The sequence below is a fragment of the Tauraco erythrolophus genome, chromosome 19 (assembly GCF_009769465.1).
Source record: "Tauraco erythrolophus isolate bTauEry1 chromosome 19, bTauEry1.pri, whole genome shotgun sequence".
Taxonomy (NCBI): domain Eukaryota; kingdom Metazoa; phylum Chordata; class Aves; order Musophagiformes; family Musophagidae; genus Tauraco; species Tauraco erythrolophus.
The window spans coordinates 5,321,412-5,334,665 of NC_141483.1; the positions used below are offsets into that span (position 1 = coordinate 5,321,412).

At 42.8% G+C, this 13,254-nt stretch overlaps 1 protein-coding gene across 2 annotated transcripts in view; it reads left to right on the forward strand.

Moving 5' to 3' along the window:
* Positions 1 to 13,254, forward strand: part of BCR (BCR activator of RhoGEF and GTPase) — a 97,317-nt gene that overhangs the window by 50,544 nt on the left and 33,519 nt on the right. For both annotated transcript variants that reach the window (XM_086623289.1, XM_086623290.1), the window contains 2 exons: positions 9,099 to 9,203; positions 9,723 to 9,908. In XM_086623289.1, the coding sequence (XP_086479415.1) occupies positions 9,099 to 9,203; positions 9,723 to 9,908 (291 nt within the window). The remainder of the gene's footprint in view (positions 1 to 9,098; positions 9,204 to 9,722; positions 9,909 to 13,254) is intronic.

Here is a 13,254-nt window from a genome sequence, read left to right on the forward strand (position 1 = left end):
ACTTACATGTTGTCTTTGTATTGTTCTTATTAAGATGTCAGGGGAGAGAAAGACAGATATTTTACAGATATCAGTGTAGATATAAATCAACACCACCACCTTTATCAGACAGTTTTATTTATCTTGCATCAAAACAATTTCAAGTGTCAGAAAAATTCCACAAAATATTTCTACTTAGCGTTCACTGAGTACATCCTTCTATCACTCTTTATTGGTTAGTACCGTATCATGTTTCCTTCCTTTTTCTAGGATGAATGTTAGATTAAGAAGGCTACTTGAGACAGTGTTCTGGTTCTTCTTTCTCATTTATAAAAATGCATTGTCAAGATCTCTTAAAGTGTTATCAAGTACATATATCATTGATGTTTGCTTAATTTTAGTTGACTATGAAGTATGGAATATATTTAGCTGCTTATGCTTTAGTCTATTAATTCTGAGATGCTTTTTTTCATCTCACAAGATGAGAATTCTTGTGATATGTAAGAGACTTTTGAATGAAGAAATGATCATTAATAAATTCCAAAGCTCCAAGAACATTTTAATATTGGCTTGAGATTTCCAGGTTATGTTTCTCAGGATGAAGGAAAAATCCTATGTGACTACATTTGGCTGAGAGTTATCTTCAAAGAACCAGTTGTCATAGTGCTTGTGAGTGGAAGCCTGGAAAAGACACTGCCTAATATTCAATCTTGTTCTTTATTTGTTTGAACGTTGCCTCATAAGCATTTAACAGTGGTTAATTTCAAAGTTACCTTAATAATGCTAGAAGGCTGCCTTTTTAAATGTAATTTTTAGCATAAATGGCTGCTTTCTTCTCTCTGACTATAAATAGATGTTTTATGGCTTCCAAAAGAAAGAGGTATCCTGATACAGATTAGACTTTTAATTGTGAACCTCAAGCGCTTCAGTTGGTCCTGTCTGTAATTAGTCCACAAATGACAATGCCACTCATGGAGGATGGTCCATGACAAGGAGAGACTGATTTATATATGGTTGCAGTATTTCCCAAACAAGTGAAACTTTCTGTTGTTACGAGTTCTGAGATGGCTTTTACTGTAGTTATGTTTTCAGCTTTAGTGGAAAAGACATCAGTAAAAAAAAATTAAGTGTGAAATACACTGTGCTGAGCCAAGCACATAAAACGTGTTGGACCGGAAATACCAGGATGTATGTCTTTTCTATTTTCTTTTTCACTATGCTCGATTAGCAGAAAACATTTTTTGTTTACATGAGTTTGCTTTTATAGTTGTCTCCTTGCCCTCTTACTTCTTTCTTAGGTGCCTGCAATTACTTCTGCAAATTTTAGATGATCTTTATGACCAGAATCTAGAAATCAACAGTTAACTGTATGTAACAACACAACACGTGCACTGTGTACACCACTTTGACGAAATACTAAGTCTGTGAAGTCATTCAGAAGTTAAGAAATGACTGTGGTTATCCAGCCTTGCCTTGTGCCTATAGCTTTTTCTTGAATCTCTGTGATAACTTTCAATTACTCAATCATGTCATAGCTTTTTTTATGGGGCTCCTGTATTGTTCAGTGTATATAGTGAATAATACTCACTGGATTCAGTATTTTATCTCTAGAACTATGTGTACACCTTCTTTACAGGGCACTGTGCAAACTCTGAGTACAAGAGTACTCATTTCCTTTTGGCCTGACCATTAACTCCAAATACAGTTGGAATGCTACACAGGTCTTAATTATCCTTGCAATGTTCCTGTAAGATAAGAGGATGGTATGTTCACTAACCACAGGTAATCAAGGCAGACAGATTACAGGACAGGCATCTGCTAATTTTGGGTGCTTAATGTGAGATGTTTAATGTTCTGCAAAACAAGGTTCTGACTTTTATGCAGTTTTCTTCGCATTTGAAGTAAAATCCCTTTAATTTCACTTGCAACCAAGAGTTAACACTCCAGTCAGACACCTAGAAAATGGAAAACATTGCAAACAATTTTTTTTTTTTTTTTTTATATGTCATTCTAAGTAATTCACTTAGCATCCCACAGGCACAGCAGCATTCTGGTGTGATGTTCACCTACCTTATCCATGAGAGTAGCTTTCCTCTTGGAGACTAGTTGTTTCTATCTGGGTATTGAGGGTATTTTGCTTTGACTTAGTTTGCGGGCTTGCTCGGGGCTTTGTATTTTTCTGCCAGGTGTTTGACTAAGTCCTTCCATCTCCTTATAGCAGCTATAGCCTTTGGTTGGTTAGCGCATCAGGGTTCCACTTGGTCTACTGGACACCGTAGAAGAGGTGCAGAGTGGCAAAAGCAATGGCTCTTTCTAAAAGAGAATGAAGGGATACCTCCTGGACTACTCGTGGAGGGGCTTTATGTTGTTCCCTCAGTGTGCAGGGTGACCAGCTCCCAGCACCTCATCTTCTGTGTTCCACGAAGTGAGTACCGCCGTTGACTTCCAGGAGGTTTGTGGTGTTCTACACCTTGTCATTTGGGATCTGTTTTCCAATCCCCCTGCCACCTGCATCATATAGTGGACTGGAAGATGCTGGCTGGTCTGCCTTCAAACTATACCACTTCAGCCACCTCTTATGTGTTCGTATTCCACCTGCTACGTGTCCATTGCACAAACATCTGTTGCTATCCAAAGAGGGTGACAAGTGCAGCAGCATTAGTTCAGTCTGTGACCCGAGAGGACACAGTCAACATGAGCATTTGTCGTGCAGATCCCAGCATCCCCTGACTCATGATTTCTGTGGTAAAGAGGTCTTAACAAATGTTTGCATTGAGCAAGCTAGGTTGTTCCCCCTCTTCTGGCTCTTCCAGAATCTCATGCTGAGCTGCTGATGCATGTCCTGGCATAAAGCCAATGCTTTGGTCAAACTTTGACTGTTACTGTGAAGTAAGCCTAAAGGGGAAAGAGGAAGGAGGAGAAATAGGTTCCACTAATGCTTAAGTTGTTTGTTTATTTAACTTGAGAAGTGATTTCATTTTCCTGAACTTTGCTTTGTCTAACAGTTGAACTGTTGTGATTGAACTTTCCAAAAATTCTGGAAACCTGTCTTGGAAAATGTCAGCCCAGAAGTTTGCCAAATAAGACAGTGCTGGGTAGCTTCAGAGGTGTCACAGTGTTTGTAATAAGTGGCGATAATTCAGTCTCCCAGAAAGGGAGAGAATATGTCTGTCTTCCCCATACAGCTAGGGTGAAAAGTGGAGAAGATACCTGGATGGAGTTGGAGAACAGAGGAAGAGCTTGCTACAGCATTCTTGGGGCAAAGGAAAGTGTTGGGACAGCTGGAAAGTTAGTGACTGCCACCCTTCACTAGAGAAGAGTTATTGCCAAGAGTTTTGGAGTGGGTAGCTTGCAGCTTGGAGGCTAAGGAGACTGAGAGGGTGGGAAGCTTCAGTCATCATGATGCTATTGCTGTTATTTACATGGGGAGAGATTACAGCCATAGGAAGAGTAGAAATAAGAAAGGCCTTTCAAGATTTGCGCTCCAACAAAGCCAGGCTCAAAGACATGTGTGTGGCTCCATGGAGTTGGGCGCAGGGCAGTGAGTGGAAAGGCAAAGCTGGTTTTGCTCCCCCTGGGAAATGAAGAGAGTCACTACTTTAGAGTTTAGAAGATGATTTTTTTTTTTGCCAAGAGACCTCTCCAATTCTTGTATATGTTATGCCCAGGGAGACAGGAGTGCTAAAGCTGAGCGACTAACTCCTACTTTCTGTTCTGTTTGCAGGGGAAATTGGCTGGTACTTAGAGATTTCCTGGTAGAATTTCTCTTCCCTTTTCTGCTGCGTAGTCCATGGTTGGCACAGCATTGGCAGCTATTGCTTGTCTTCAGATGAGATTGTTTTGCAGTATCTGCCAACTATGTGGAAAGCAGGGCTGTGGCAGAGCAGGTTGTGGACTTTTCTCCTAGTTTGATCCCAAGGGGATCCAGAAAAGTTGACCCCTGAAGCTACATCAATAAATGGGATTGCTGCTCTGCTTGGTACTACTGTTGCTAGCTTGTCCTTCCCTCTCCAGCATTTCCAAATCCTTTTCCTTTCTTCCTCTCAGTATTTGGTTTTGTTTATTTGTTTTGTTTTACTGTCACTTTCCCCACACCACCCCCAACAGATGCAACTTTTCCTTTTTATTCTCCAGTTCTTTGCTCCTTAAGGGCTCTGCCTGCACGTACGGCCCTTCCTGAGGAGAGCTGGCACACCAGTACTGATGTTATAAATAATGTTGGCTCCTCTCCCTGCTTCTTCCCCTCCCTGCATGGAGCATGATTGGCTTGATTACAGAATTTGCCCTGTTTAATATCACCAAGACAATGAGACACCTCCAGCCTGTTTAACAGAAGCTTTCAAAGATATCTACACTTTAAACATCGAAACGAATAGCTTTTCTCTCCCAGAGGCTGTCAGCTTCTCTATGAGATTCTGAGCTGTCCTTACGGGAAGCCTCCTCTCCTCCAAACACATTCGTTGCACAGCGTTCGAACACACTGTACCAAAGGAAGGTCTGAGAGTTGAAGTGCCTTTTATACGCCCACTTTGAATCACCGATTCTCTTTACAGAGCTGTGTCGGCAGCAACCACTTCGCAAAGTCTTGTGTTGTGGTTTCTAGATTCTGAATCTGTGTTCTTCTAACGTTTACAAGAAAACAATTATTGCTGCTAATTTAAACAATAACCAGAAAGCCCTGAGTTCTTTAAACAGAGTCGGGAAGAGCAGAATCTGTCTAATCCTTGGAGCTGGTGAATCTCAGGCTTGCAGTAATTGAATAAAACATGCAATGCCAACCTGGTTAGTAAACTAAAGTACTTAGGCTGACAAGCTGTAAACACATTCAAAACAGCCATGGCTCGAGGCCAGGGTATGCACACTCTGAATTATCTCCAGTGCTACTAGCCACTCTGACTGGCCTTGGTTCAGGTTGCAAGATTGCACTTATGCTGTGACTCAATCTTTTGGTTTTTAAGTCTTTGGAGTAGCAAGAAGCACCACCCAGTTGAGAAGAAAACACCAGAACCTTATGGGCATGAGATACCTGTGAAACTTGCTTTATACTACTTTCCATCTTCCTTTTTGTTTTCTTTCTTTTTTTTTTGTTTTAATGTAGTTCATGAGGAGTGGGAGCAAAGCACTGATTTCTTCCTTACTTATTCAGAATTGGCTGGGTGTTGGGACCTCACAGGTCCCATGGCAGACAGGTGGGGATTGCTCTGGCTACTGCCCTGTGACAGTCCTGTAGGATAGATTTATTCTGAAACATGTGGATAGAGAGGTAGCCAAAAGATGTAAGGGCAGTGGAGAAAGGCTAGAAATGAATGCTGGCATCAAAGAGGTAGGGACAGAGTCAGAACATGAAATACTAGTCAGACTTGTACAAGTGAAAAATGGGCTGACCGAGCTGGGTAGAAAGCATGGGATGGACTGCTGACCACCTGGCACTCCCTGCTGAGTGGTTAAGGTTTGCCAGTACAGGCTGCTCCCACATCCTGCTGGGAACATCCCATCTGCACTTTGGTTAATAGGTGTATTTTCCTGTAGCTAATGTGGTCTGGTAGATGTAGTACCATCTCCTCCCCTTGCCACAAGCAGCTCAAAGATTTCTGACTGCTTCCTTCTTGCCAGGGTAGGGGAAAGGAGTCCTCAGCCTTGGCAGGTCTCCCTGAACCGGTGGCGAGCTTGATACCTATGCTCAGGATGTTCTGTCTCTTAACTGCCCTTCTGCCTGGAGTGCAGAAATGGAGCAGTCAGTGAGGCTGTTGCGGTCACACCATTGCTCTTTGTTTCCCTTTTTTTGTCAGATACGGGCAAAGCAGAAAATGCCCTTGGAACTGGGTGCATTGCATCTTGGCATGCTGTAAGGGGAGCGTGAAAGGACAGTGTCGCGGTATCTCTGCCTGCTAATTGCTCTGTCTTGTTTTGGGTGAGCAGGTGAGCCTGTTCCTGATTCTGTAAGTGAGGAATGTTGTAACACCAAATAGTAAACTTGCTCCTCTTCTTCCTGGTGTTGGCACCAGCTCCCAGTGAATCTCTCAGTCCTGCAGTACTTTTCATAGTAAGTGTGACTTAAAAAGTGCCCTGAGGCTGAAGAAGCAGAGGAGCTGTTTTTCAGATGTTCCTGTAGCAGCAAGATGCTGCTCAGCACAGCCCCGGATGACATTGCTGGAAAAGGCCTCCCTCAGCAGGAGACTCTTGTCAGGGCACTGGCTCTCGGGAGGGAATAGGGAGCAGCAGCACAATGCAGACAGGAGTGCCGTGGTGTCACATTGATCCCTGACACAGCAGGAGCAGCAGGAGATGATATTTTCACATGTGAGGAATCTGTATGTAAATTTGAGGCACTGCGTTGGAAACCTTGTAATGTGTTCTGAGATTATTGGCTGAACTCCCCCGAGGGCTTCTTCAGCAACTGCTGCCCTGTAGCTTAAAGCAGACAGGCCCTGCCCTGGCTGCATCAGAGGCTGGGCTTTGGCAAGCATCACGCTTGGAAAACGCTGCTGTTATAAAGGGTTGGGACAATACCGTGGACTTTGCAAAGTGACCTGGTGGTCATGGCCAGGAAGGCAGGCCTGTAGTGTGTCCCGGGAGATGTTTGTCTCTCTGAAAGCACATCTCTTTTAAAGAGCGGAAATTAACATTCAGGCAGAAAATGCTGTCCCCGTCAGCTGACGGTGCCCGGCAAGAACTGGCTTGTAAATTAAAGCTTTTATTTGTGAAGAGGGGAACTGTTGTGCCACTGTCGTGATGGGGAAGTTTGAATCATTTAAATAACTTGTCATTGTGTGCTGCTCTTCACAGATGTTGCAAACATCCCCAGCTGGTTTTTAATTCTTCACCTCCTCCAAGAGAACCTGCTAAAGATAATTATAGTGCTGTGTCAATATTGACCAGTTACCTCATCCTCAGCGGTGGGGACTTTGGAGCACTGTTAGTTTTTCTCAATGCTTCTCTGTGAAGACGCGTTTTCCTTTTGCAAGTGTTGTAAGAAATCTTTGGAAAGCAAGCGATATTGTGTTTGTCTTGCACCAGGGCTGCTGGGAGCTTCACGCAGACAGCTACGTGCCTGCCTCTTCGGATGAAGGCAATCTTTGTTAAACATGTTGGGGCTGCCTCTCTTGATTACATGTGTACCATATATGTACCATGCCTTACAAAACGGTCCACAAGGTGTACATCCAGGCACTACTGGCACAGAAATCATAAGGAATGATCATAATGTTGTTGCACATTCCTGATTGAGCTGTAACAGGCAGTCACACGGGCGCTCTGTAGGTGCACAGAATCTGTTGCAGCATTCATTTTACCATGTAGCTTGTCACTAGCGTTCTCCTGAAATCTTCTGAACATGACTGCTGAATTACAAATTCCTAGCTTCTCTGAGATGCCCTTTCAGGATTTTAAAAGGCACTGTGGTTCTTACTGAACCTCACTGAAGGGTGGGATGCAAAGACAAGTTCTTCTTTCCATGTAGTGCCTGACGTGTGTGTAAATGTTACTCGTTTCCTTCAAACAGCTTCTGTCTGCCACTTTGATTTAAGAGGTGATGGTGGTATTTGACACCTCACAAAATTTTTGTAAAGTAGTTGCTGCAAGATCTTTTAGCCTAGAAAATAGCTTGTGAAATTTAATGAAAGTGTTCACAAATCAAGATGGTTATTGATGAGACTGAATCCAGAAATATCTGGGAGCGTGAGGATCCGTTTCTTTCTTTGTGTGGTGCGTGGGCTCGAAGTCGCACTCAGAATGTGGTAGTTACTGTAAGGTTGCCTATAGCCCAGATACCTTCCCTCTGAAATGAATCTCATATATACACCTGCAGGGTTCCAAGCACAGCACCCTAAACTAAATGGATTTCTCTTTTTTTGTCAGCCATAGAAGGGCTTTATGTTCAGCCAATAGAGTGGAGCATACTGCTATGTTTCCTGATCTTCCTGCTCCTGACATCAATAGCTGAAGATTCCTCTGGATATTAACAGAAGTAGGATTGAGCCCAAATCAACCCATCCAAAGCCCTTGAAAAGTATCTACCCTTTCAGATCCAACTACTGACTCCATTCTCAGAGACGTTTAACAACATAAAAAGGTTGCAAGAGTTGTAACAAGCCATTTCTGTGAATGACAGAAATAAAAAGAACTGGAAATAAGATTCTGTAAAAGGGGAGTGTTTCCCATTATTTATAACGTTTGTTGTTCGGCCACATAGTATTCAGAGTTTATGGAAATACTCAATTTCACTATATCAGGTTAAACATTTTTCAATTAACAGTTTTGAGAGGAAGGATAATTGAGATTCAATAGAGGGAATTACTGCTTCTCTTAACACTTGATGTTAGTCTTCGTTGATGTGCACATTTGCCCATGAATGTAATTTTTTTTTTTTTCTTCTCTTTCTTCAGTTGTTTTACTTAAGAACTCCTTCATGGAATCCCAATAAGAAAATCAGCATGTGCGTTCCAAGCAGTGCTGATTATTCCATCCTCTAAAAATAGACATTGTGCAAGCTGGCACTGAAAAATAATCTAGTGAATGGTAGAGACTGCGAGAAAGAACAGCCATCTCTACAGCAATGTCAGGCTGTAACTGCTGTATATTCATGTGCATCTGCGTAGATGCAGGGAAGGCCATCCTGTCTGTACAGAGAAACATGGCTTTGGAGTAAGATCATAGAGAACTCTTGTGGGAGGAGGGAGTGAATTGCACGTAACCAAGGATCCCTAAGGTTTTTTTAGGAGGATAAATTCTGAATTTTTCAGTTCTGTGAGTTTTGTGAAGAAGTCCGTGCACCTAATTGAGGCACCAAAGTTGGATGACTAAAACTAACACCTGTAAATTAATCTAAGTGACATCAGTTGCTGGTAAATAAACATTTTCTTTAATGTTTTATGTTTGCATGTTTCTAGAAACAGGACACTGAGCACAAGTGGGTTTTTTGTATGGTTAGGTTTTTTTTAATCTGAAAGTAAACCAAAAAACCCAAGTATGCTGTGGTCAGCTGAATAATACCTTTTACTCTCCATCCTCATTCTTGTTTTTTTCTTTCTCTCCCCTGCCCCCACCTTTTTTCTTTGTGTTTCTTTTTGTTCTTTTTTTTTTTTTCTTTTCCTTTTTTCTCCTTAACAACTTCTTTGTAGAGTGAGCCAGACCTGGAGAAAGGCCTGGAGATGAGAAAATGGGTCCTGTCAGGCATCCTAGCCAGTGAGGAAACCTACCTGAGCCACCTGGAGGCTCTGCTGCTGGTAAGCGCTGCTGACGGATGCCATTTCAAACACTGGTACTTGAATTTTCAGTTACTTCCATCCAAAGTTTCCCAGAACTTCACATACCATGGGTTACAAGTTGCTGGGTGGAAAGGATACCTGTTACTCCTCTTCTCCAGTAGAGAAAGAGAGGCTTAAAGGAAGGACTGGGTATGGCACAACCAGGGAGTTATTAGTGTGGTAGTATTCAGGACCCCTGTCTTTCAGTATCCTGTGCTGATTATTAGACACGTTGCTGTACACTTGTACAGAAATTAAGGAAATGCAATGCAAAGGGATTTTTATTCGCACCATTAATATCCTGGGAAAATTCACCTACCAGGGATGGCTGATCCCCATGAGAGAACTTGTTAATGTCTAGCTTTCAGGAGTTGTGTGAATGCAAATATGACTTATTAATAGGATGAAAAACAACTCTCTGGAGGGATGTGTTGTAATGTGGCAAGGGTGAATGTTCTTGGTTTGCATGATAACGATTTCCTTCATTTGTCATTTCAGCCTATGAAGCCTTTGAAAGCAGCTGCCACCACCTCTCAGCCTGTGCTGACTAGTCAGCAGATTGAGACAATATTCTTCAAAGTGCCTGAGCTCTATGAGATCCACAAGGAATTCTATGATGGGCTCTTTCCTCGAGTGCAGCAGTGGAGTCACCAGCAACGTGTAGGGGACCTCTTCCAAAAGCTGGTGAGTCAGCTGCCATCACCAACACTTCTGTTACCTCTCATTCGTCTCACAGGGGCTGCTATGATTCGCTTTGACTGTGCATAGACCGAAGGGATGAAAGCCCATGGCTGGGTTAGATGAGAGGCTTCTAGATTTGCCACTGCAGTGAAGGGCCTTCAGCAAAAGTGGCTGTTTCACTGCCTTTAATTAAAGACTCCAGCAAGCTCTGCTACTAATACAAATACAGTTTCACAGAAGTGTTGAATCTCCAGGGTGTCTGCAGTGTAGTCAAACCATTTGCTTTAGAGGAAGGTGGGAGAATGGCAGTGTTAAAAAGCATCGTTTTTAACACCGACAGCTAAGTGGTTCTCATTATTGCTGAACTCCCTCACACGTACTTCCTTCTCTCTGTGGTGCTTTGCTCTATCTTGTGCTGATTTTCTCCATTTTATGGTCATCAGCTTAGACTTTGCTTTTCTACCGCCATCCTGGCCTCGATATTCCCCTTGCTGCTATGCTGAGATCCTCCAAGCAAACTCAACACTCTGTTCCGGTGCAGAACCGGACAAAGACATTTACAGCATATTCCTGGGGCTGAATTAAAATTGCTGAGTTTGAGCCAGATGATAAATTGTTTGCATTCTAGGAGATTCTTGTGGCCCTTTTAGCCTCTCCCCTAGCATGTGCAGAGGGCAAAGGATTAAAGGAGCTGTTTTTTCCTTTTTAGAAAAGAAAAGAATCTCTGCATTCCTGAGGTGCCTCTGATTCTCAGGGTAGGAGTGACATTCCAGTGAGGGGTTTATTGGATGGGGAGTATGCTTTACCAGGGTCACTCAATTGTTAGCAGCTGTGTAGCCCGGCACCAGCCCCATTCCCTATGGAGCAGGAGGAGATGAGCCTGGAAGGTGGTGTCTTCCATGCGCACCACCAGCTCAAGATCAAAATATGGGCATCAGCTTTTCACTGCCAGCATGTTTTAACCAGGAGGGGTCAAGTTGGTGCCTTGGTGAGTAGTTCGTGGTATGCAATTTGAGCAACTGGTTTAAGAAGACAAAATCACCTGTTGCTGGTTGCTGAAGCAAAGATACAGAAGGCTGCTGAAAGTAGGAGCCTCACAAACTGCATTGACAGTGTAGTGCAGCAATGAAGAGAGAACTAATTGAAGAAGACCTGAATATATTCCTTACCACTGCTGGCTGTCGAGCAAGCTTTGACTGTACAGCTACTTCGGCCTTTGTTTAAGACCATTTCTTGCTGACGGTGATCACGGGTGCAGGAGGTAAGCCCTTCTGACACTGATTTTTCTCCATTTGTAACAGAATTGTTGATTTTGTTGGATTAGTATTGGAAGCAAAGAAGCCAATTGCCCTAGTGCAGGAAGCTTCGAGCTAGCTTAGCAGTTTCAGTTTCTGGTGGTTTGGTACAGTATCAGTGGGAATTGCAAACTCTTTGCTGGATGAGATAAAGCTAATAATTCTTGGCAGGCAGTGGGAAGCAGCTAGATGAGAGACAAACGGCAAGAGCATCAGGCATTACAAGACATCCATACAGGATGTACATCAAATCTTTTGGAGCAGAGTGTTTACTTGTGATCATGTCATGCAATCTGATGATAAACACTGGAATCCTTGTTATTATCCTGAGGTCCCCAGGGACATTAATTTTCTTTAATATCATGCAAAACAAAGCACTGTAGATTGAAGTTATTATAGATGGCGCACGCAAGGAGTTTTAGATTTTCGTTGGACTGGCACAGAGTACAATCCCTTTGCAACATCAGTGACTGTTATTCCACCTTTTTCCTGCTGAAACTAAGGAAAAGAAAAAAAGCACACTAGGCATGTGGGAGTGAAATATGCTTCTTGGTTTTGGGAAATATTTTGTATGTATTTTTTGTAACTAGAAAGGAAGCACTTAAAAACTGTTTTTAGAAATGAATGAATTTTTAACAAATATTATCACTGATCATTTTCAGGAATAGAAAAAAAAATTTAACCAAAAGCCAATTATTTCTACCAAAGCATGTTTAATTTTTAGTGTGTTTTTTTTAATTGAAAAAGAGAAAACTTAAACCAGCATGAAAACTATGTGTGAGCATTATTGCTTTGATTGGAAGCTCAGTTTTTAATGAAAAAGATGTTTTCATGATGGCATGTTTAGAGGAGGAAAACAAAAGCTTAGAAAGGCTGTTCAGGAGTAGCAGGAAATTAAAAAGCCACACAGAAATGGAGAAACTTTAAAGCTCTGCCATGTTAGCTGGCATCATCCAAACCCGAATGTCATAAGCCCTGCAAATGATCAGTAATTCCGACAGCAACTTCTTCACAGAACTGTGTCTCAGTGGCAAATACAGATTTTTATTCTCTCCACAATACTCTCCACCCTGCTGGGGCCAGGTCACCCCTGGCGTGAGTGAGTGCAGTTTCCTTCAGCTTTAAAACCGTGTTATTTGTACGAGGGTTGAGATTGGTTCCTAATCTTTCAGTAAAATATGCCCTGGGAAATAGCTCACTCTTTCTTAGCCTCTGTTAGCGAAAGAAATTTGTGCAGAAAATGCTCTCCTGAGAGTGGCTTTTCCTCTTCCGTCGTCTCTTGCACAAAGCTCCACAGAGAACGGGGAACACGATGATTATGAGAGAGCAGGAGTGGAGAAGAGCACTGTCTGTGGGAAAGGTAACTGCTCTGCCTCTTGCCACGTCTGGGGCAGAAGGGTCGGGGAAGTTGCAGAAATAACAAGGGAAGTGGAAGCTCTTCTGGAAACAAACTTCTCTTTAATGGAGCCTTTTACAGCACTCCACCTGTTGGCTCACTACTGACCACGCACTTGCAAGCGCCTTCAAGCTGCTGAGGTGTTTACAGCACAGCCTGTGCAGCTCTGCAACACAAACCAGCTCTGCAATCCAGACAAGCTTGGAAGCTACCCAGGGATTTCCCGAGCTGGATCTTATGTTCTCTGGCATGACTGTGGCTGCAATTCCTAAGTCAGCAAATGGGATCAGTGCTGAGACTCGGGGATAATAATGACTTATTACTGCACTCCAAGACCAGCTCCATCTTCTTCTGGACCAGTTGCATATTCCTTCTGCTGACAAAAATGCCATTTTCTGTCGCCTAGTGCTGCAGTCACTGCCTTCCAAACAGATTGTGCTCTGGGTCTCTCTTCTGCGTTTTCAGCACTCTGCTGCCCTTATAACGACGTCCACTAACGCAGATATGGGTGAATATCTGGGTTTGATTTAGTGTGTCCATCATGCGAAAGCCAACACATAGCTTACTGGGGTCACATTTGTGCTGTTGGGCTGAATCATTCCTGTCTGATTCATATTTTGTGGCAAATAGCCAGCAGCTCCGGTTACATCAATGAGCT